The 22789-nt window shown below is 44.2% G+C and overlaps 1 protein-coding gene across 1 annotated transcript in view; it reads right to left on the reverse strand.

Moving 5' to 3' along the window:
• The window catches only part of LOC309548112 (uncharacterized protein), a gene marked incomplete at its 3' end in the record, with an annotated part of 77218 nt that overhangs the window by 28503 nt on the left and 25926 nt on the right, over positions 1-22789 (reverse strand). The window contains exons 4-5 of the mRNA XM_082248078.1: positions 9170-9329; positions 4667-4824 (exon numbers count right to left, since the gene is read on the reverse strand). Of these exons, the coding sequence (XP_082104204.1) occupies positions 4667-4824; positions 9170-9329 (318 nt within the window). The remainder of the gene's footprint in view (positions 1-4666; positions 4825-9169; positions 9330-22789) is intronic.

The following is a 22789-nucleotide window of genomic DNA, read 5'->3' on the forward strand; positions in this document are numbered from 1 at the left end:
CCCAATAGCAAGCTGCCTAATGTAGGGACACTGATTCATGCTCGCTGCTGAACCCTGCTCTATGCATCCATAAGGCATGTAGAGCCTTGGGCCTACAGCTACCGATTAAAAACATCTGGTAGCTGTTCCAGAGCACCATGCTTGTATCAGTGCCTACGTCACTTCTGGTAACCTCAGTTTGTGCCCTACTCGTTACGTCATACCACGTGACTTCTTCAGGGAAAAGCTGCCGGAAGTTTTTAACCTAAATGTGAGTTTATGCTGTTTTATCTTCAATAAATATTTTAATATACTACACCATGAGAGTATCCTTTATATATCCCCACTCTGCATCTTATGGCGAGAGTACCTTGACAAGCCTCTGAGAACATCCATTAGCTACAGAGTTAATTAAGCATTGGGGAGAAGCACAGGACATCTAGTGGTGAACAAGACACATAACAACTCTAATGAGGATATAATGCCATATGCTTAATTCAAGTAATTCTCAGGTGTGAGGCTAGAAAGCACATTGGTGCCACTTGGATGAAGAGAAGCATCATACACGAATACTTCTATTGGTGAAGGGATACACCTGGATATATACTAAGGACATTTTGCCTATGTCAATTTCAGCTCATATTTTATTTTATCGTTTGTGATTATTCTATATATATTATTATTCACACCTGTGTTCATTGCACAATTGCAGGGTGCACTTTTGGAGGATTACATGTGTGGTTTTATGCACTTTATGTCAGCAAGATGTTACATTACGCATAGAAATGTCACTATTTATTATTTAATTTAAATTGGGGATTTAAGCTATGATATTTTGAATAGTAATATATTATATCACCGAAAAGGTAGTGCTGCACTATTCACTTATTATTACACTTTTTGTTCAAATAGCTCTGGATAAGCTATAAAGTGCTAGCAGCAACCCCCCACATTTTGTTTATCTATTTTACATGCACTGTGATAGCGCGAGTGCCGATACACTTTATACACAGAACGCTTTCAATATTAACCCCCTTCCAACTACTTACCTTCGTCGTGGAATTGGAATATAGAAGTACAGACTTTACATGCATACAAGTGAGGGCTCTGTCTTCTCTGAACAATGGTAACATCCTCTGAAATGCCACTTTTGCGCACGGTAACAATACATGAAGGATGACTTTTGAGGGTGGTGGATGATCAAAGCAGTACCGCAGATATCTGACTTTTCTGAACTATTTTATTTGTTTTTAAAAATTTTAGGTTAAACTGTACTTTGCCCACACCGGATAACATTTCTGTTTTCTTTACTGTAGAGACTAGGGATGTCTCTAGCGTCAGGCACCCAGGGCATGTGCCATGCATCACACTCTGAATGCTGGGCTGCACTGCACAATATATCCACTTTATCACTGCACTCTATATGTGGGGCCATACACTACATCAGGGCTCGACAAATACCAGGTGCCTGGTCGCCATGGTGATTCGAAATTACTTTTGTAAATATAACAGCGCTAGCAAGAAATGTAAATAAAAGTGCACAAGTGCTCCAATAAATAAATAGTAAGCAAATACAATATTATGTGAATTAAAAATTCAATATTCAACAACTAAAGGTGCATTGGTGCTTCAAAAAAGTCCATAAAGGAGCATAACTGTGCTTGAAAATATATAAAATGTCAAAGTTCTTGAACAATCATCAGCCGGTGCGGGGTGCTTCACTCCTCTCCTGTGTCCCCACTCACCGAAAATATTAGACCCCATGGCTGTTTTAGTCTGGGGTCAAAACAGCTTAGAATTGGTATGGTGCACAACTGCTTCTTATAGATGTAGTACTCTGTTGCCCACCAATGACAGGATCTTGAAAGGCTCAAACATAAATAAAGGGCTGCCATTGTGAAGTATGTTGAACAATTTATTGTAGTACAAAGAAATATCTACTTACAAGCACATAGAAACAATTGCGCCTGTGAGATGAGATACAGTTCTTCCGGGGGACGCCGTTCCAACATGCATTCCGCGGGGGACAGGAAGTGACGTCGATGGTTTCAGCGAATCAGAAATACGTCAACGCGTTTTGCCCCACCGTCCAGGGCATCATCAAAGGCCATTACTATCCTTTGATGATGCCCTGGAAGGTGGGGCGAAACGTGTTGATGTATTTGCGGTACGCTGAAACCATTGACATCACTTCCTGTCCCCCAGCGGGAGCCAGACTGCAGGAGAAGTGGGCTCCCGCGATCTTCAGCTACAATGACAGAAGACCCGCCTGCTTATGTAAACAAAGCAGGCAGGTCTTCTGTCAGAGAGGAAGGAAAAGATTGTGTGATTCAGCTAAGCTGAATCACCGATCTCTCCCTGCCTCTGCCCAATCCATCCCCCCACACAGTTAGTAAGCACAATAGGGAACACATTTAACCCCTTGATCACCCCCAGTGTTAACCCCTTCCCTGCCAGTGTCATTTATACAGTAACAGTGCATATTATTTAGCACTGATTACTGTAGTAATGTCACTGGTCCCCAAAAAATTTCAAAAATGTCAGTTAGGGGTCTGATCTGTCCACTGCAATGTCGCAGCCTCGATAAAAATCGCTGATCGCCGCCACTACTAATAAAAAAAAATTTGAAAAAAAGTCCATAAATCTATCCCGTAGTTTGTAAATGCTAAAACTTTTGCACAAACCAATTAATAAACGCTTTTTGGGAGTTTTTTTTACCAAAAATATGTAGCAGAATACAAATTGGCCTAAACTGATAATAAAATTAGATTTTTAAAATTTTTTTATTCAGAATGTTTTATAGCAGAAAGTAAAAAATATTGTGTTTTTTTCAAAATTGTCGCTCTTTTTTTGTTTATAGCGCAAAATCTAAAAACCACAGCGGTGATCAAATACCACCAAAAGAAAGCTCTATTTGTGGGGAAAAAAAGGACATCAATTGCATTTGGGTACAGCATTGCACGAATTGTCAGTTAAAGCAACGCAGTGCCAAATCGCAAAAAATGGCCTGGTCATTAAGGGGGTAAAACCTCCCCGGAGCTGAAGTGGTTAAAGGAGGAGAGGGGTGCTTCTGTGAGGGTGGGTTAAAGAAGGTGAGGGGTGGACCTGTGAAGGGTTGGTTAGGGGAGATGCGAGGCTGTAGGGAAGTAGAAGGTTTGGTTCAGGGGAGGAGAGGAGCTGACAGGGGCCACAAAGCATCTGGCAGGAAGTGTCTCAGTGACACCATGGCAATGTGGACCCGAGCCTTTAACTGTAGTGCAGTGCAGTGAGCCAACACCCACTGTTCGCTGCAGTGCTCTACATGCAGCACATCATTCTTTTACTTGGACTGCCAAGGGGTAAGCCAGGTCTTTCACAAACCTAGCAACACCCCTGGTAGGGACCCCAAAAGATGTTTAATTACCTTCCTTATTACTATCAACTCTCTCACCCACTCACCCATTTAATATATGCATTATGTGTATATGAATTTTCACTAATTAGTTAATTAAACAACCAGTTCAAAGGCTGGATTTTGACTCTTCTCTAAATGTCATATTAGGTCTTTGGGTGTCAAATCTGCCGTTGCAGAGTATATGTAGCAAGCTATATAATAAACAATCTACTTCCCAGATACCAAGCAATTGTGCTGTAAAGATGAAAATGACTTGCTAAGCTATTGTTAGACTTGCCAGGCGTCACAAGTTTGTTGCCCAATTGCAGCAAAGTCTGCATTGCCTGACTCCAGATCAAATTTCTTTGCAAACATTCTGAAAGTCTGCTGCAAGTTCTGGTTCAGTTATTTTGTGCAATAGTCATCCCACCACAGGGGTCACTGTGGCTGAATTTTCATGCTGTAGACTTGCAGAGCTCTTGCTGTAGACTCTTCACTGCAACTTTGCTCTTGCTCTTGCTAGAAATTTGCCATGCAAATTTGCTACAAATTGCAAAAGTGTCAACTAGAACTTGTGCTTCAAGTGCTCTGCAAGTGTACAACTTGCAAGTGAAAATGTGGCAAGCTATCCTTACTATCTGGGTTATGATAATTTTTTTGGGCAAATATCAGTTGATTTATACATTTTATTTCACTTCCGCCTAGAAGCACTTGGGTCAAAGGTTCGGATCTCAGCTATGGCACTACCTGCCTGGAGTTTGCCTGTTCTCCCTGTGCCTGTGAGGGTTTTCGCCCACACTCCAAAGACATGATGGCAGATTGATTGCATACTGTCTACATTGGCCCTACTATGTATATGTATGAATGTGAGTTAGGGACCCTAGATTGTAAGCTCTTTAAGGGCAGGGACTGATTTGGATGCATAGTATATATGTGAAGCACTGCGTAAATTGATGGCACTATATAAGTACCTGTAATAAATAAAAGACACACAGTAAGTAAGTTCCATTTGTGCTTAGCTTCATCTGCTCAAAAAAGAGACAAGCTGTTATTACTCATTGGGTGGTTCATTGAATGTTATATCTTACTAAGTTATCTAATTTTGGGGTCAATGCAGATCCATAGTACACGTATACTTAGACAGGTGCACATGCTATGGGGTTTTAAATGCCTATGAGAAGTTTGAACCTAGTTCTTCTTGTCTGTTGAAAATGATGCTTAAAGGAAAGGTGGTGCAGACACAAAAACATTTCCCAGTAGTGTATTGTTAGCACAGTGTCAATGCATTCGTAAACGTGCGTGAAATGTTCTTACCACTGTACAGATGGCCTAGGTGTGCCCATTACAGTGCACACTAGCGTGACAGACATCCGTTCCCACACACAATGCGCCCTGAGCGGGATCCAGAACATAGGTGCTCGTCTTGCACACAGCTCTCTGAATTCTTTCATTTGTCTGGATTTCTCTTCAGCCTGCACATAGTCAAAAAACACACAGTTGTGGTCAGACATTAGATTTCTCTGCACTTGGCATAACCACAGTGGACCAAAAACATTTTTTGACCTGCCATGCATTGAAATATTTTAACATGTTTCTAAATATAAGCCACCATTAAGATTGCCCTAGTGTAATCACCTTCACAAAACAGTAAACTCTTACTGGTATGTAAAGCAAGATACATTTAGAATTCATAGGATGAACTCCTCCAGCCCAGCTTTTATCTAAAATGGTCACAAAACATACTCAAGGTGATTTTTTAAAATTATATTTGTTTCTGCAAAAAATATGCTGCTTGTGATAAATCTATCGTCCTAACTTTCAAGGAAGGGTACACAAATTTTATTAGGATCTCTTCTGTGTGGCACCCCTCCTCATCTTCAAGCTATCAATCTTCAAGCACTACATGGTAGAAGAAGATGGACACATTTCTCAAGACTCTTTTCAATGGTTTTAATTTTTTTTAGTGGCTTATTGTTTAAAGGTATCCTGCATTATTTTTGATCAGAGCTCGTCTTTAGAGGTAAACTCACCGGGGGTAGCATGTTTAACCACTTCCATACAGAGCAGTTAGACCCCCTTCCTTCCCAGACCAATTTTCAGCTTTCAGCACTCTCACACTTTGAATGACAATTGCTCAGTCATGCTACACTGTAATCAAACAAAATTTTTATCATTTTTTTCACACAAATAGAGCTTTCTTTTGGTGGTATTTGATCACAACTGGGTTTTTTTTTCTTCGTGATATAAGCAAAAAAAGAGCAAAAATTTTGAAAAAAAACACTTTTTTTTAGTTTCTATTATACAATTTTGCAAAAAATTTATTTTTCTTCATACATTTAGGCCAACATTTATACTGCTACATATCTCTGGTAAAATTAACCCAAATTAGTGTATATTATTTAGTCTGTGTGAAAGTTATTGAGTCCAGAAGCTATGGTACCAATTACTGAAAATTGATCACACCAGATGTACTGATGGCCTATCTCCTTTCTTGAGGCCCTGAAATGTCAGGATAGTATAAATGCCCCCCAAATTACCCCTTTTTGTAAAGTAGACAGTCCAAGGTATTTAGTAAGAGGCATGGTGAGTTTTTTGAAGTTATAATTTTTTCCCACAATTCTTGGGAAAATGAAGAAAAACATTTTTTTTTCTTTTTTTTCCTAAAACGTTGTCAATTTATAAGCTATTTCTAACACATAGCATGTACACAGCAAAAATGACACCCCAAAATTCATTCTGCTACTCCTTCTGAGTATGGTGATACCACATGTGTGAGACTGTTACACAGCCTGGCCACAAAAAGAGACTCCACGTCCAAGTAGCACCATAAGGCATTTTAGGAGCATAAATACACATAAAACTTTCTTACTACCTATCACACTTTTCAAGGCCCTAGAGCACCAATACAATGGAAAAGTCCACAAAATGACCCCATTTTGGAAAGCAAACACTCCAACGTATATTCTATGAGGCATTATGGGTCCTTTGAACATGTCATTTTTTTCCACAAGTTTTTGGAAAATGTGGGAAAAAAATAAAAACTTTTTTTTTTTACACAAAGTTGTCAATTTATAGGATATTCCTAACACATAGCATGTACACAGCAAAAATGACACCCCAAAATACATTCTGCCACTCCTCCTGAGTATGGCAATACCACATGTGTGAGACTTTTTCACAGCCTAGCCATATAGAGGGGCCCAACATCCAAGGAGCATCATCATGCATCCTAGCCACTTGCCTAGGCCTATTTTTGACATTTGGTGTTTACAAGCTAAAATCAGTTGTTTTGCTAGAAAACTGCTTAGAACCCCCAAACATTATATATTTTTTTTAGCAGAGACCCTAGGGATTAAAATGGAGATTATTGCAATATTTTTTATCACACCGTATTTGCGCAGCGGTCTTCCAAACGCAATTTTTTTGGAAAAAATTCACTTTTTTTAATTAAAAAATAAGAAACCAGTAAAGTTAGCCCAATTTTTTCCATAATGTGAAAGATAATGTTACGCCGAGTAAATAGATACCCAACATGTCATGTTTCAAAATTGCGCACGCTCACGGAATGGCGACAAACTTTGGTACTTAAAAATCCCCATAGGCGACAATTTAAAAATTTCTACAGGTTGCCATCTTTGAGTTACAGAGGAGGTCTAGGGCTCAAATTATTCCCCTTGCTCTAACGATCACGGCGATACCTCACATGTGTGGTTTGAACACCGTTTACATATGTGGGCGGGGTTTCCGTATGCGTCGGTTCTGCGCGCGAGCTAACAGGGACAGGGCGCTTTAATCTTTTTTTTTTTTTTACTATTTATTTTATTTATTATTTTGTATTTTTACACCGTTTAACAAAAAAAAAAAATGATCATTTTTATTTCTATTACAAGATATGTAAACATTCCTCGTAATAGAAATAGGCACGACAGGACCTCTTTTTTGTGAGATCTGGGGTCAAAAATTCCTCAGATCTCACAAGTACACTAAAAGATAGAAAAAAAAAATTATTATATAAAATGAAAAAAAAAAAAAAAAAAGGACCTTTAAACCGGTTGCTAGGCAACAACATTTTCCGTAGCTCCGGTCCTCCAAGACCATAGAGTCAAGTGAGGGCAAGCTTGCCCTCACTCAACATCCTGTCTGTGAGGATCCGGGACCGGATCGTTTTCCCCGCTGCCGGCGGGTCCGGTAAGCGGGGAAAAGGACCGGACGCGGCGGGAGGTGATCCCACAGCGAATCCGCCGCTGGGACCACCCTTATCGGAAAGCCAACCGTCCACCGTTTAAAAAAATACAAGGGTTATGGCAGCTATCTGCTTCCATAACACCGGTATTTAGGTTTAAACGGAGGACGTATATAAACCTTTTTGGACTTGGACATGGTGGCTGTATGAAGGGTGACAGGTACTCGGGTACTTTGTTGGGCAGGTGACAGGTACTCTGGTACTGATGAGCAGGTGGCAGGTACTCGGGTACTCCGATAGGCAGGTGACAGGTACTCGGGTACTCTGATGGGCAGGTGACAGGCAGGTGATAGGTACTGATGAGTAGTACTGATACTGATAGGTGATACTGTACTGATGGGTACTGATGATCAGTACTGATACGTGATGGGTACTGATGAGCAGGCGGCAAGTACTCGGGTACTTCAGGCGTCAGGTACTCTGATGAGCAGGTGGAAGGTACTCGGGTACTCTGATGGGTAGGTGACAGGTACTCGGGTACTCTGATGGGTAGGTGACAGGTACTCAGGTACTCTGATGACGGGTACTCCGTTGACAGGTACTCAAAGTACCCGAGTACCTGTCATCAGAGTACCCGAGTACCTGTCATCAGAGTACCCGAGTATCCGTCATCAGAGTACCCGAGTACCTGTCATCAGAGTACCCGTCATCAGAGTACCCGAGTACCCCTCATCAGAGTACCGGCGTACCCGTCATCAGAGTACTCGAGTACCTGTCATCAGAGTACCCGAGTACCTGTCATCGGAGTACCCGAGTACCCGTCATCAGAGTACCCGAGTACCTGTTATCAGAGTACCCGAGTACCTGTCATCAGAGTACCCGTCATCAGAGTACCCGAGTACCTGTCATCAGCCCATCAGAGTACCCGAGTACCTGTCATCAGAGTACCTGATGGGCTGGTAACAGGTACTCGGGTACTTTGATGGGCTAGTGACAGGTGCTCTTTATTGGGGGGGGGGGCAATCAGTGTGTTTGGGGTGCACTGTATTTGGTAACTAGCTGTTACCACACTCTCTTCCTCACACAGGATCAGTGTGTGAGGAGGAGAACACGGTGACAGCTAGTTACCGTGTTCTCTGTTGACATTTGTGACCGGCTGTGATTGGACACAGCCGGTCACGTGGTAAAGAGCCAATTACATTGGCTCTTTACCTAGATCGGGGATCGACTCTGTCCGAGGGACGAGCCTCGTCCCCGATCGCTGCTCTGCGCGCCCCCGGGGGCGCGCATTGCAGAGAGAACGAGCGGCTCGTGCTGGAGCCGCTCATGTGATCGGCTGTGATTGACACAGCCGATCACATGGTAAACAGCCAATTTCTATTGGCTGTTTACCTTGATCAGGGATGGGCTATGTCCGAGGGACGAGCCTCATCCCTGATCGCTGCGATGTGCGCCCCCGGGGGCGCGCAGTAGAAGCTAGAGCGGGCGAACGTCATATGACGGCCGCCCGGAACGGTAAAGCCATCCTGCCGGCGTCATATTACTATGCGTCGGTATGGATGTGGTTAATGTGTTCAATAGTGACATGCAAGCAGGACAATACAATTATCACACAAAAGAGTCAAAGGACATACCCTCCTATATGAGGCTTTGCGATCAGTCCTTACACGTAAGGCTCTACAGGCCTGGAGCACCTTGATTTCCATCTTCTCCATATCATTGCGGAATCCACCTTTTCTTTGCCCTCTACTTTCGAACCACAAGTCTTTCACGTCACATTTTGGTATGTGATAACTGCAATGGCATTCATTATTGATCAGTATAACAGAATACAATGATAGGGAGAGAGAATTTTAAAAAGAGGAATAATAATACCTACAAATACATGGTTTAATATACATGTAGCAGGTTTTCCAGGCATTGGGTCTGCCATTGTTACCGGTTACCTCTCCAGCCCATGTGAGCTGCGACCCCAGGTGTGAGCATTGAGACAATGACAATTCCGGCATCTTTGTTTGGTTGTTTTATTGTATTTTAGGGGATGGGAGAAGGGAATGAGTGGGATATTCCTCTGGCTTAACTAGGTACACTTTTGGGACTCTTTAGCAAAATTGTGCTTGTTAGCGCTGTCTTGATGCCAGCCGACGCTTCCTGACGCTCGATAGTAATATAACACTGAAAACTGTGCTGGAACCTCGACCTTAGTCCAGAAGATCCAGGACTGTAGAATATTGAACTTCTGACACTGCTTTACTCAAAAGTCACTGACTGGCTCCCTCCGGCCCTGCGCTGGCTTGAGGTAGCTCTTTGTGAATTCCTGTGCTGCTGCAACTCTCAACTGGTACACTCCACACTGTATACTGACTCTTCAGGGCCCAAACTGCAGGTGCCCTCTTTGACACTTCAGGGCCCTCTGACTAGGTACCTCCTCTAACTTCAGGGTCCTCTGACCAGGCACCCCCTTTACAGCTAGATGACAATTGGATCCCCAGAACCTCCTTCGGAGTGGGCCCCTCTGACACTAGGCAGACCCCCCAGGGGCAATCCACAGTACTCACGACCTTTGTATGCTTTCCTGGGACTGAACCCCTCTCTCTCTCTCCGCTGGTTTTTGGCACACCAGATCCCTTTCAGCTCAACTCAGCACCCTCTGGATTCTCAGGCAGCAGCCAGAGACATCCGCTTCTTCTGACAGGAGGGGAGACAGCCGTAACTCTCCCTCCTGGGACTCTGCTTCCTGCAAAAGACGATGAGTCACGCACTCCCCTCAAACTTAAGCCACCGGACGCTCTGAATACAGCGGGAGTCGGGCCAGGGGAGGAGAGGCGGTGATCACCGCCGCTCTTCCCCGATCGTCGGGGATCGAGTGAGGAAATCCACCCACTTGTGTAAACAAAGCGGGCGGATCTCCTATGTGACAGACAGTGACAGATTACAGGATTCAGCATAGCTGAACCTGCGATCTGTGTCTGTGTCACACAATCCCCTCCCCCCACACACGTCAGTAAGCATGAGGCATACATTTAACCACTTGATCACCAATAAAGTTAACCCCTTCCCTGCCAGTGTCATCATTACAGTAACAGTGCATATTTATAGCACTGATTAATGTAGTAATGTCACTGGTACCCCCAAAAGTGTCAAAAATGTCAGTTAGGGGTCCGATCTGTCCGCCACAATGTCGCAGTCATGCAAAAAAAAAAACGCAGATCGCCTCCATTACTAGTAAAAAAAAATAAACAATAAAAATGACAAATCTTTCCCGTAGTTAGTAAACGCGATAACTTTTGCGCAAACCAATCAAAATACGCTTATTGTGATTTTTTTTTTACCAAAAATATGTAGCAGAAAACAAATTGGCCTAAAATGTTAAAAAATTTTGATTTTTACATTTTTTTTTGGGAATGTTATATATCAGAATGTAAAAAATAATGTTTTTTTTTTTTTTTTTCAAAATTGTCGCTCTTTTTTTCAAAAATTAAAAACACACAGGTGATCAAATACCACCAAACGAAAGCTCTATTTGTGGGGAAAAAAAGGACATAAATTTAATTTGGGTACAGCGTTGCACGACCGCGCAATTGTACGTTAAACTAACGCAGTGCCGAATCGCAAAATATAGCCTGGTCAGGAATGGGGTAAAATCTTCCGGTCTTAAAGCGGTTAAAAATACGCTCATTGAGGATTTTTTTGTCAAAGACATGTAGCTAACTACATTTTGGCCTAAATATATGACAAAAATTGAATATATTGGATATTTTTTAACTGTCAAATTTTTTTATTAATATCGCAAAAAAATGAAAAGCGCAGAGGTGATCAAATACCACCAAAACAAAGCTCTGCTTGTGGGAAAAAAAGGACGTAAATTTTGTTTGGGAAAGGCGTTGCATGACCGCGCAATTGTTAGTTAAATTTGCGCAGTGCCAACTTGCAAAAAGTGGCCTGGACGTAAAGCAGGAAAATCCTCCGGTGGTAAAGTGGTATTGCAGTGCCGTATTGCAAAAAATGGTCGGCTCATTAAGGGGGTAAAACCTTCCGTTCCAGAAGTAGTTAAAAACATTTTTATGATGCAACACAAAATACTTGTGCATCATAAAAATGACATTCATTATTGGTCAGTAGGCTCAGAATACAATGATAGGGAGATGATAAAAAAGAGGAATAATAATTTCTACAAATACATGGTTTAGTATGTCTATTAAAAACATTTTTATGATACACCACAAAAAGTTTGTTGATATAAAATCTAAGCTCAGACAAAGAGATGAAAGTAGGAGCCATAAGCTGGTGTTAAATCTGAACAAGACTCCTTCATGTGGGGGAGCACAGGAAGGGGGAACAATCTTTGAACATAAATTATGTAGAACAGGAGACTACAGACGTACTGTGGCAATGTAATGCAGAAGGGTGTGCGGATATGGCATTCCCCGGCATTTGATAAAACTGTTGTTTCTGCACCTTAGAATTTCTAAACCAACATAACCAATCATATACACTACACATGCCTTCATGGCAGTAGTACAGTGGGTACGGAAAGTATTCAGACCCCCTTAAATGTTTCACTCTTTGTTATATTGCAGCCATTTGCTAAAATCATTTAAGTTCATTCTTCTTCCTCATGAATGTACACATAGCACCCCATACTGACAGAAAAACACAGAATTGTTGACATTGTTGCAGATTTATTAAAAAAGAAAAACTGAAATATCACATGGTCCTAAGTATTCAGACCCTTTGCTGTGACACTCATATATTTAACCACTTCCCGCCCGCCCTATAACAGAATGACGGCGGGAATGTGGTTGTGTTATCCTGACCGGACGTCATATGACGGCGGGGGCGCGCAGAGCGGCGATCGTTGATGCGAGGTGTCAGTCTGACACCCTGCATCTCCGATCTCGGTAAAGAGCCTCTGACGGAGGCTCTTTACCATGTGATCAGCCGTGTCCAATCACGGCTGGTCACATAGTAAATAGGAACAGCCGTTGATCGGCTTTCCTTAGTTCGTGCCTGACAGGCACGAGTAAAGGAGCGCCGATCGGCGGCTCTCCTGACAGGGGGGGGGGGTCGGCACTGGTAATCAGATCATTGATTACCAGTGCAGACCCTCGGGGGGGGGGATGCCACTAGATCCACCAGGGATGCCTACTATGACCCCAGGGATGCCCACTATGGCCACCAGGGATGGCAATCAGGGCTCAGGGAGCCCCCCATTGCCCTCCCCATCAGTGCTGCCCACCGGTGCCCTCCCTATCAGTGCTGCCCACAAGTGCCCATCATTGCCATCCTTCAGTGTCGCCCACCAGTGCCCATTATTGCCCACCGGTGCCGCCTATCAGTGCCCATTAGTGCCCATCAGTGCCGCCGTCAGTGCCGATCAGTGCTGCCCATCAGTGCCCATCAGTGCCCACCAGTGCCGCCTATCAGTGCCCATTAGTGCCCGTCAGTGCCACCTATCAGTGCCCGTCAGTGCCACCTATCAGTGTCCATCAATGCCGCCTATCAGTGCCCAGCAGTGCTGCCTATCAGTGCCCACCAATGCTGCATATCAGTGCTACCTATCAGTGCCACATATCAGTGCCTATCGGTGCCGCATATCAGTGCCGCCTATCAGTGCCGCCTATCAGTGCCACCCCATCAGTGCCACCCCATCAGTGCCACCCCACCAGTGCCTCCTCATCAGTGCCTGTCAGTGCAGTCTCATCAGTGCTCATCAGTGCAGGAAAAAACTTATTTATTTACAAAATTGTATAACATAAACAAAAAAACTTTTTTTTTTTTTTCAAACTTTTCGGTATTTTTTTATTTGTTTAGCAAAAAGTAAAAATCGCACAGGTGATCAAATACCACCAAAAGAAAGCTCTATTTGTGGGGGGAAAATGACATAAATTTGGTGTAGGTACAGTGTTGCATGACCGCGCAATTGTCATTCAAAATGCAACAGAGCTAAAAGAGGAAAATTGGCCTGGGCGGGAAGGGAGGGAAGTGCCCTGTATTAAAGTGGTTAACTCAGGTGCTTTCCATTTCTTCTGATCATCCTTGAGATGGTTCTACACCTTCATTTGAGTCCAGCTGTGTTTGATTATACTGATTGGACTTGATTAGGAAAGCCACACACCTGTCTATATAAGACCTTCCAGATCACAATGTATGTCAGAGCAAATGAGAATCATGAGGTCAAAGGAACTGCCTGAAGAGCTCAGAGACAGAATTGTGGCAAGGCACAGATCTGGCCAAGGTTACAAAAAGATTTCTGCTGCACTTAAGGTTCCTAAGAGCACAGTGGCCTCCATAATCCTCAAATGGAAGACGTTTGGGACGACCAGAACCCTTCCTAGAGCTGGCCGTCCGGCCAAACTGAGCTATCGGGGGAGAAGAGCCTTGGTGAGAGAGGTAAAGAAGAACCCAAAGATCACTGTGGCTGAGCTCCAGAGATGCAGTCAGGAGATGGGAGAAAGTTGTAGAAAGTCAACCATCACTGCAGCCCTCCACCAGTCGGGGCTTTATGGCAGAGTGGCCCGACAGAAGCCTCTCCTCAGTGTAAGACACATGAAAGCCCGCATGGAGTTTGCTAAAAAACACCTGAAGGACTCCAAGATGGTGAGAAATAAGATTCTCTGGTCTGATGAGACCAAAATAGAACTTTTTGGCCTTAATTCTAAGCGGTATGTGTGGAGAAAACCAGGCACTGCTCATCACCTGTCCAATACAGTCCCAACAGTGAAGCATGGTGGTGGCAGCATCATGCTGTGGGGGTGTTTTTCAGCTGCAGGGACAGGACGACTGGTTGCAATCGAGGGAAAGATGAATGCGGCCAAGTACAGGGATATCCTGGACGAAAACCTTCTCCAGAGTGCTCTGGACCTCAGACTGGGCCGAAGGTTTACCTTCCAACAAGACAATGCCCCTAAGCACACAGCTAAAATAACGAAGGAGTGGCTTCACAACAACTCCGTGACTGTTCTTGAATGGCCCAGCCAGAGCCCTGACTTAAACCCAATTGAGCATCTCTGGAGAGACCTAAAAATGGCTGTCCACCAACGTTTACCATCCAACCTGACAGAACTGGAGAGGATCTGCAAGGAGGAATGGCAGAGGATCCCCAAATCCAGGTGTGAAAGACTTGTTGCATCTTTCCCAAAAAGACTCCTGGCTGTATTAGATCAAAAGGGGGCTTCTACTAAATACTGAGCAAAGGGTCTGAATACTTAGGACCATGTGATATTTCAGTTTTTATTTTTTAATAAATCTGCAACAATGTCAACAATTCTGTGTTTTTCTGTCAGTATGGGGTGCTATGTGTACATTCATGAGGAAGAAGAATGAACTTAAATGATTTTAGCAAATGGCTGCAATATAACAAAGAGTGAAAAATTTAAGGGGATCTGAATACTTTCCGTACCCACTGTATATCCATTTTTTGTTTCTTGTTAACAGGTGTACAGGATGCTGAGACTGGGTCCTGGAAGGACACTATATTTCCCCTCTGTTTGGAGTGTGGTCCATTTAAGGGAACAAAAGGGTTAACTCACTGGTCAGAGGAAGTGGGTTTAAAAAAAGACAGGAAGTTGTAGGTGTGGTGTGAAGGAGTATAAAGGAGACTGTGGATGGTGGATTTTTGTACAGCTGTGAGGGTGCATGTCAGTATCCTGCCTGGAAACCTGTTGGCAGGGGAAGTTACCCTCTCCAAAAGTCGGATTGTTTATCTGCAACAGCAGTTCTGAACTCTTCAAGTTGGTGAGACTGTTATCCTTTGTTGTGTTTTTTTGCTGCTGTGAAGCCCGTTTAAAGAGGTTGTAAACCCATGAAACTTTTTTTTTTTTTTGCAACCTGAAAGACAAACACATAATGAGCTAGTATGCATCGCATACTAGCTCATTATGAAATACTTACCTAAGAACGAGCCCCTGCCGTGCCGCCCGCTTACCTGTATGACGGGCGACATGTCCAGTCGCCCGTCTTCCGGGATCGCGGCATCCGGCCATCTGATTGGCCGGAGCCGCGGTGATGTCACTCCCGCGCACGCGCGCGGGAGCCAACGGTCACGGCACAGGGCTCTGAAGAAATGGCACGAGCGGCCGTTCCTTCAGAGTGCATGCGCCAGTGACGTCACTGGCTGAATGTAAGGTAAATATCTCCTAAACGGTGCATGTTTAGGAGATATTTACAGTACCTATAGGTACGCCTTATCATAGGCTTACCTATAGGTAAAAGTGTCAGAGGAGGGTTTACTTCCTCTTTAAGTTAATAAACGCTCCTTTGATTGCAATGCCTGTGTCCTGCAATCCAGCTGATTTTTTTTTTTTTTTTGCATTGGACGTAAAACTGACATTTATTGGGACAGTACATATTATTTATGTCTTTGATTAATCACTGCTATTTATCAATGTCATTACATGATATGGGTAAATTTATAGAGTTGATGTTAACCACTTCAGCTCCAGAAGGTTTTACCCCCTTAATAACCAGGCCATTTTTTGCAATTCGGCACTGCGTTGCTTTAACTGACAATTGCGCGGTCGTGCGAAGCCATACCCATATACAATTAATGTCCTTCTTTTCCCACAAATTGAGCTTTCTTTTGGTGGTATTTGATCACCTCTGCAGTTTTTTGTTTTTGCAATATAAACAAAAAAAGAGCGTCATTTTTGAAAAAAACACCAATATTTTCTACTTTCTGCTATAAAACATTCCCAATAAAAAAATTTGCATACTGTTCCTTGTTTGTTTATTCTCATAAATAAAAGTTTTCTATTGAGAAAAAAAAAATTAAAAAATCTTTTAGGCCAATTTGTATTCTGCTACATATTTTTGGTAAAAAGAAATCCCAAAAAGCGTATAATAATTGGTTTCACAAAAGTTATAGCGTTTACAAACTACAGGATATATTTATGGACTTTTTAATTTTTTTATTAGTAATGGCAGCGATCAGTGATTTTTAGCGGGACTGCGACATTGCGGTGGACAGATCTGACTCCCAACTGACCTTTTTGACACTTTTGGGGGGACCAGTGACATTGCTACAGTAATCAGTGCTAAAAATGTGCACTGTCACTATATAAATGACACTGGCAGGGAAGGGGTTAACACTGGGGGTGATCAAGGGGTTAAATGTGTTCCCTCTGCTTACTAACTGTGGGGGGATGGATTGAACAGAGGCAGAGAGAGATTGGTGATTCAGCTTAGCTTTATCACAGGATCTTTCCCTGTCTCTCTGACAGAAGAGCTGTCTTACATTGTTTACATTCCAGGTGGCTCTCCTGTCAGTTTTGCCGAAGATTGCGGGAGGCTGGCGACGATCGAGCCCCCTTCTCCCACGGTCTGCCTCCCGCTGTGTCTAATCACAACGGGAGTGCGTCTCGGGTGGCGCATGCGCCGCCGAAACCGTGTGCACATAATCATGTAGATCTATGTTATTATGTGCAGCCGAGCCGCCCTGCCGCAGTAAATCTGCGTGGGGTGGTCAGCAAGTGGTTAAATCTGCACAAACCCTAAAAGCTGAAACAATGGAGGAGCTAAGTAAACAGTTATCCCTGGCTAATATGCAAGCGCAGACTTACCATGTGTAAGCTAATCAGCGATTAGCGACCCAGCTGGAGGTACAACAAGCTCACCAAAAAGAGGCTCTGGCTCAGCAGCAAGAAAGTACTCACCTGTTGTTGGCCCAGCTGGCAGCCCAGCAAGGGGCTATACAGACTCAGGTGACTGACTTGCAAGAGGCAGCACAGTATCCTTCTCTGAGTCGTAAGCAAACAGGTCTTGCCCCTGGCAACCAGGTGACCCTGGTAAGCCATTTTCTGCAGAAGTTGTCCCTGAGCGATGATGTAGAGGCATTTCTTGCTACACTTTTAGAGGATGGCAGAGAGATGGGTGGCCCCAGGACCCGTGGGCTGGCATTAAGGCTCCTTTCCTCACTGGAGATCCTCAAAAGGCCTACTTTAATCTGCCTCCTGATGAAGCTAGAGACTATGAACGGCTAAAGGCAGAAATTCTGGCTCATCTGGGGGTGACTACGGCCGTTTGGGCCCAATGAGTGTACCAATGGAAGTATCGTCCAGACCGGCCACCCGGGTCCCAAATGCATGACCTGGTGCAGCTGGTAAAAAAATGACTGCAGCCCGAGGTGTTGCCTGGCCTCCAAATCGTGGAACGAGTTGTGTTGGACCGATACCCGAGGTCCCTGCCAGACGACCTTCAACGATGGGTCAGCCACGGAGAGCCCAAAACAGTGAACCACCTTGTTGAGATGGTGGAAAGATAGACAGTAGGGGAGGATCTGCTCTGCCCCACCAAGCACCAAGCACCAAGAGCCCAGTCCAGCACAGGCTATTCGGTCAACTGCAGCCCCTTGGAAGGAATTCCCATGAAACCATGGAACACTCATCCCGCAAGGCCAAGAGTCACTTCCCGTGCCTCCTCAGAGGTCTTTTCCTGCTTGGAAAGTGGGAGATGTACAATGATAGCGGTGTCATTCCTGGGGCTATACCCGGGCACACTGCCCACTACAAGAGGAGCCCAAGGAATAGGGGGTTCTCCGGAGGGGGTCTTTTTATGCCCATAAAGCATTCACAACACATCTGGATCTTGGTGAGGGGAAGTTTGAGTGTGAAGTTCGAGTGAACCACCTTCCTGCCAGGGCTTTGTTGGACTCAGGAAGCATGCTGACACTGGTTCATCCCAGAGTAATTGGGAGGATTGGCCCGGTAAGCAAAACTTTATGGGTTGTGTGCATTCATGGGGACAGTAGAGAGTGCCCACTCATCTCGGTGTCGCTCCACGGCATGTTGTACTGGTACTTATGAGGTGGGGGTGGTAAATAACTTAGTGCATGATTTTATAATTAGACGACAGTGTTTGTTGTTTACAAAACTGTGGGAACAGGGACAACTACATGAACGAGACTGGAAAGAAACTAGTCCCTCTGTTCCTGCTGTTGAGGGGAGTACCCCGGAACTGCCAAATGTTGTTGAGGTTGATATGGATAATGAAAATGCTAATGATCTGGTTGATGGTGATAAAATACTGATACTGTTAAGGATGCCAAAATACGTGGTCTTCAGACCGACCTGAACACCGAGGGGGGGGGACCTTCTCCACTTCAGGTAATGCTGGGGGGCAGAGGATGAGAAAGGGGCCTCTACCACTGCCCTACCACATTTGGGTGTTCTCCAGGGGGCATTTGGTACTGCCAAGATGCAGGACCCCACTTTGGCCCAGGCACAGGAATAGGTTGCTTTATCATGTTAACAAAATAAGAGAAAATGTGGTAGAACAATTGTTGGTACCCCAACAGTACCGATGGAAGGTCCTTGACCTGGCCCATAATGATGCTTTAGGGGGACACCTGGGAATGGAGAAGACAGAGGCATGGATCACCGACTGGTTTTACTGGCCAGGTCTGAAAGCCGAGGTAAAGAAATACTGTGCCTCTTGTCCCACCTGTCAGTTTACTGCGCCGGTGACTCACTTCCATAGCCCTTTGGTCCCTCTGCCCATAATTGAGGTCCTATTCGAAAGGATAGCAATGGATATAGTGGGTCCCTTGGTAAAGTCTGCTCGAGGTCACTCCTACATACTGGTGATCCTCAACTATGCCACCCGATATCCTGAGACGCTACTCCTGCAGAATACCTCCTGTAAGACTATTGCCCCAGAGTTATTCCAGTTGTTAACATGGACCAGTTTTCCTAAGGAAATACTCACAAGCCAGGGCACTCCATTTATGTCCAAGGTTATGGCCAACATGTGCAAGCTGTTCCAAATTAAAAAGCTACGCACATCAGTCTACCATACCCAAACGGACAGCTTGGTAGAGCACTTTAATAAGACTCTTAAGTCCATGCCCAAGAGAGTGGTACAAAGGGATGGGAAAGACTGGGACTTCCTCTTACCGGCTCTCCTATTTGCTATTCTGGAAGTGCCCCAGGCCTCCACGGGTTTTCACCGGTGCATGGGCGGAGACCTTGTGGATCGCTTGACTTTGTTAAAGAGGAATGGGAAAGTGAACCTATTCAGCATAAAAGTGTTCTTGAATATGTCTCTCAAATGCAGTAAAGGAACATAAGTGTGATGCCACTGGTCAAGGAACATTTGCAAAAAGCCCAGGAGGCTCAACGGAGGGTATAAAATAGTTCCACTAAAATAAGGCACTTCCAAATGGGGTGATCGACTAGCGGTACTAACTCTCACTGTGGAAAGTAAGTTCTTGGCCAGATGGCAAGGTCCCTTTGAAATTGTGGAAAAAATAGGGGAGGTAAAATCATAAAGTCCACCAACCAGGCAAGAGGAAGCTGTATCAGATATATCACGTAAACTTATTAAAGCCCTGTACGGACAGGGAACTGGTGACCTCCCTGGCTGGTGCAAGACTTGAGCCTCAGGTTGGGGTGGAGAGTGTACAAGTAGCAAATACCCTGTCTAAAATCCAAAGTCAGCAAGCAAAGGAGTTCTTGCAGAGAAATAAAGAAACATTTTCAGACTCGCCAGGTCCTACTAATGTCATCAAGCATGATATTGTCACAGAACCAGGAGTCAAAGTTTGTGTCTGACCTTACTGTATCCCAGAGGCTCAGAGAAAGGCTGTTTCAGAGGAAGTGAAGAAGATGTTAGACCTAGAGAATATTGAAGAATCGCAGAGTGAGGAGTCAAGCCCAATTGTGTTGGTACCGAAGCCCAACGGGACTCTGCCGTTCTGTAATAAAGTTTCAAAGTTTTACGCCTACCCCATGCCCTGGGTGGATGAGACCAGGTAAATGGAATAATGCCAGGATTACCTATTGGTTCCTGGCACTCCAGGAATTTAGGTTTGTAGTGGAGCACAGGCCCGGGAGACAGCATCTAAATGCAGATGCCCTCTCCCGAGCCCATTGTCTTAGCTCCACTGTTGCCTCTGCCTTCTTGCCATTGGGGCAGGAGGTGAGGGGGGGATATGTACAGGACGCCGAGGCTGGACCCTGGAAGGATGCTATATTTCCCCTCTGTTTGGACTGTGGTCCCTTTAAGGGAACAAAAAGGTTTAACTCACTGGTCAGAGGAAGTGGGTTTAAAAAAGACAGGAAGTTGTAGGTGTGGTGTGAAGGAGTATAAAATGGTGGATTTTTGTACAGCTGTGAGGGTGCATGTGAGTATCCTGCCTGGAAACCTGTTGGCAGGGGAAGGTACCCTATCCAAAAGTTGGATTGTTTATCTGCAACAGCAGTTCTGAACTCTTCAAGTTGGTGAGACAGTTATTCTTTGTTGTGTTATTTTGCTGCTGTGAAGCCTGTTTAAGTTAATAAACGTTCCTTTGATTGCAACGCCTGTGTCCTGCGATCCAGCTGATTCGCCAAACATTACACAGGTTAAAAATTACTTTTCATAATTCCTACTATTGCAACATTTTTAAATACCTCAACCCCAATTCGGTCCAAATACTTTAATGGGGTGATGCTCATTTAGCAAGCATTTCTCTCTAAATATTTGTCTGACAGTTGGAATTGATTACCCAAAAGCAGTTGTCAAGTATTTTTGCCACAGGGATGTGATTGTCCAGAAACAGTTCAAAGAATGTGACTATGAATGTGGCTTTGAGGCAAACGTGCAATACTGGCGTCATTGATCTGTATCAAAAGTTTCAAGGATCTAGGGCTGAGACAATGACAGCGAACATGCATGAAAAGTAGGGATGCACCGAAATGAAATTCTTGGCCGAAGCCGAAGCCGAATAATAATGAAATGCTTGGCCGAAGGCCGAAGGCCGAATACCGAACGCGGTGTTTCGCATTTTTTAACATAAAATATGCCCATTAGCGTGCCCCTTAACATAAAATATGCCCATCAGAGTGCCCCTTAACATAAAATATGCTCATCAGCATGTCACTTAGCATAAAATAAGGGGCACGCTGATGGGCACATTTTATGTTAGGGGGCACTCTGATGGGCACATTTTATGTTAGGGGGCACGCTGATGGGCACATTTTATGTTAGGGGGCACTCTGATGGGCAAAACAAAACATTTAAATCAGCGTTGCTCTTAACATAAAATGTGCCCATTAGCGTGCCCCTTAACATAAAATATGCTCATCAGAGTGCCCCTTAACATAAAATATGCTCATCAGCATGTCCCTTAGCATAAAATAAGGGGCACGCTGATGGCCACATTTTATGTCAAGGGAGCACTCTGTTGGGCACATTTTTTTTCTTTTTTTTTTTTTAAGGGGCACTTTATAGGGCACTCTAATGTAATGAGCATGGCAAGTGGCAACAACATATGGCAGTCTGCACACTAATGCTTGTGCAGCTACCGTATTCTCCCCCAAATGTGCTCAGCTCCACATACCTGAACTGCAGCCAGGTCGGAGCCAAAAGCCGCGAACAGGGGGGCGGGGCGTGCACATAGTGTCACGCTCGCTGGACCTAGTGTGAAGGAGCCGCAGTCAGGAGCAGGGGGCGGGACGCGCGTGACGTCACACCCCCTACTCGCGGCCGGACAGGACACCGGCGGCGTGTGAGAAGGGAGCCGGGAGCCGCAATGAGGAAGGGGAGCGGTCCGGGCAGAAGCTGACATTGTTCGGCACAAAATTATTCGGCCTTTTGACTTATTCGGCCGAACACCGAAAGTGCTATTTTCTCTATTTTCGGCCGAATAATGTTCGGCCGCCGAATATTCGGTGCATCCCTAATGAAAAGGTCAGTCAGATTTAATAAGTTCACAGCTGAATGCTTATTCTAAGTCAGTGATTTTCAAGGTAGTAAAGCAGGGATGAAGATAACATACCTTGAGTAAAAACATAAAACATGTATTTTAACAAGTATAAATCATTAAAAAATGTGAAACCTTAAAATGACTGATCAATTAAACTACTGCAAGTGTTAAATATTGATAACTAACCCCCATATCTTCCAGCTACTGGACCCAGTCATCTGGGTTTTGAAAGGTCATAGAGGACCATTTGTTAATACTAAGTTACTGTAATTTTCAGAATTACAATCTAAATACTCTCTAACTAACTGGTATTTTTATTGTTACTTGCAACTGCTTCATGCACATGCTTCTCAATTCGATTTACTCTACATCCATTTATCCACAGTTTGGAATCTCTTCTGCTAGATGAGCCCTTGTTAAAGGCACACTCTACATTATACAAGGCCCTGCAACAGCCCATCTCACATGGATTAAATAAATGTGGAGAGAGAGGTGGTCTCTGGATGTCCCTAACCTAGATAATGATGATTGTGAAGATGTCTTGCGTTATCCTTTTCAACAATTGGTCTCA

This window comes from Pelophylax lessonae (assembly GCF_965119305.1).
Source record: "Pelophylax lessonae genome assembly, chromosome: 2".
In the NCBI taxonomy this organism is placed as follows: domain Eukaryota; kingdom Metazoa; phylum Chordata; class Amphibia; order Anura; family Ranidae; genus Pelophylax; species Pelophylax lessonae.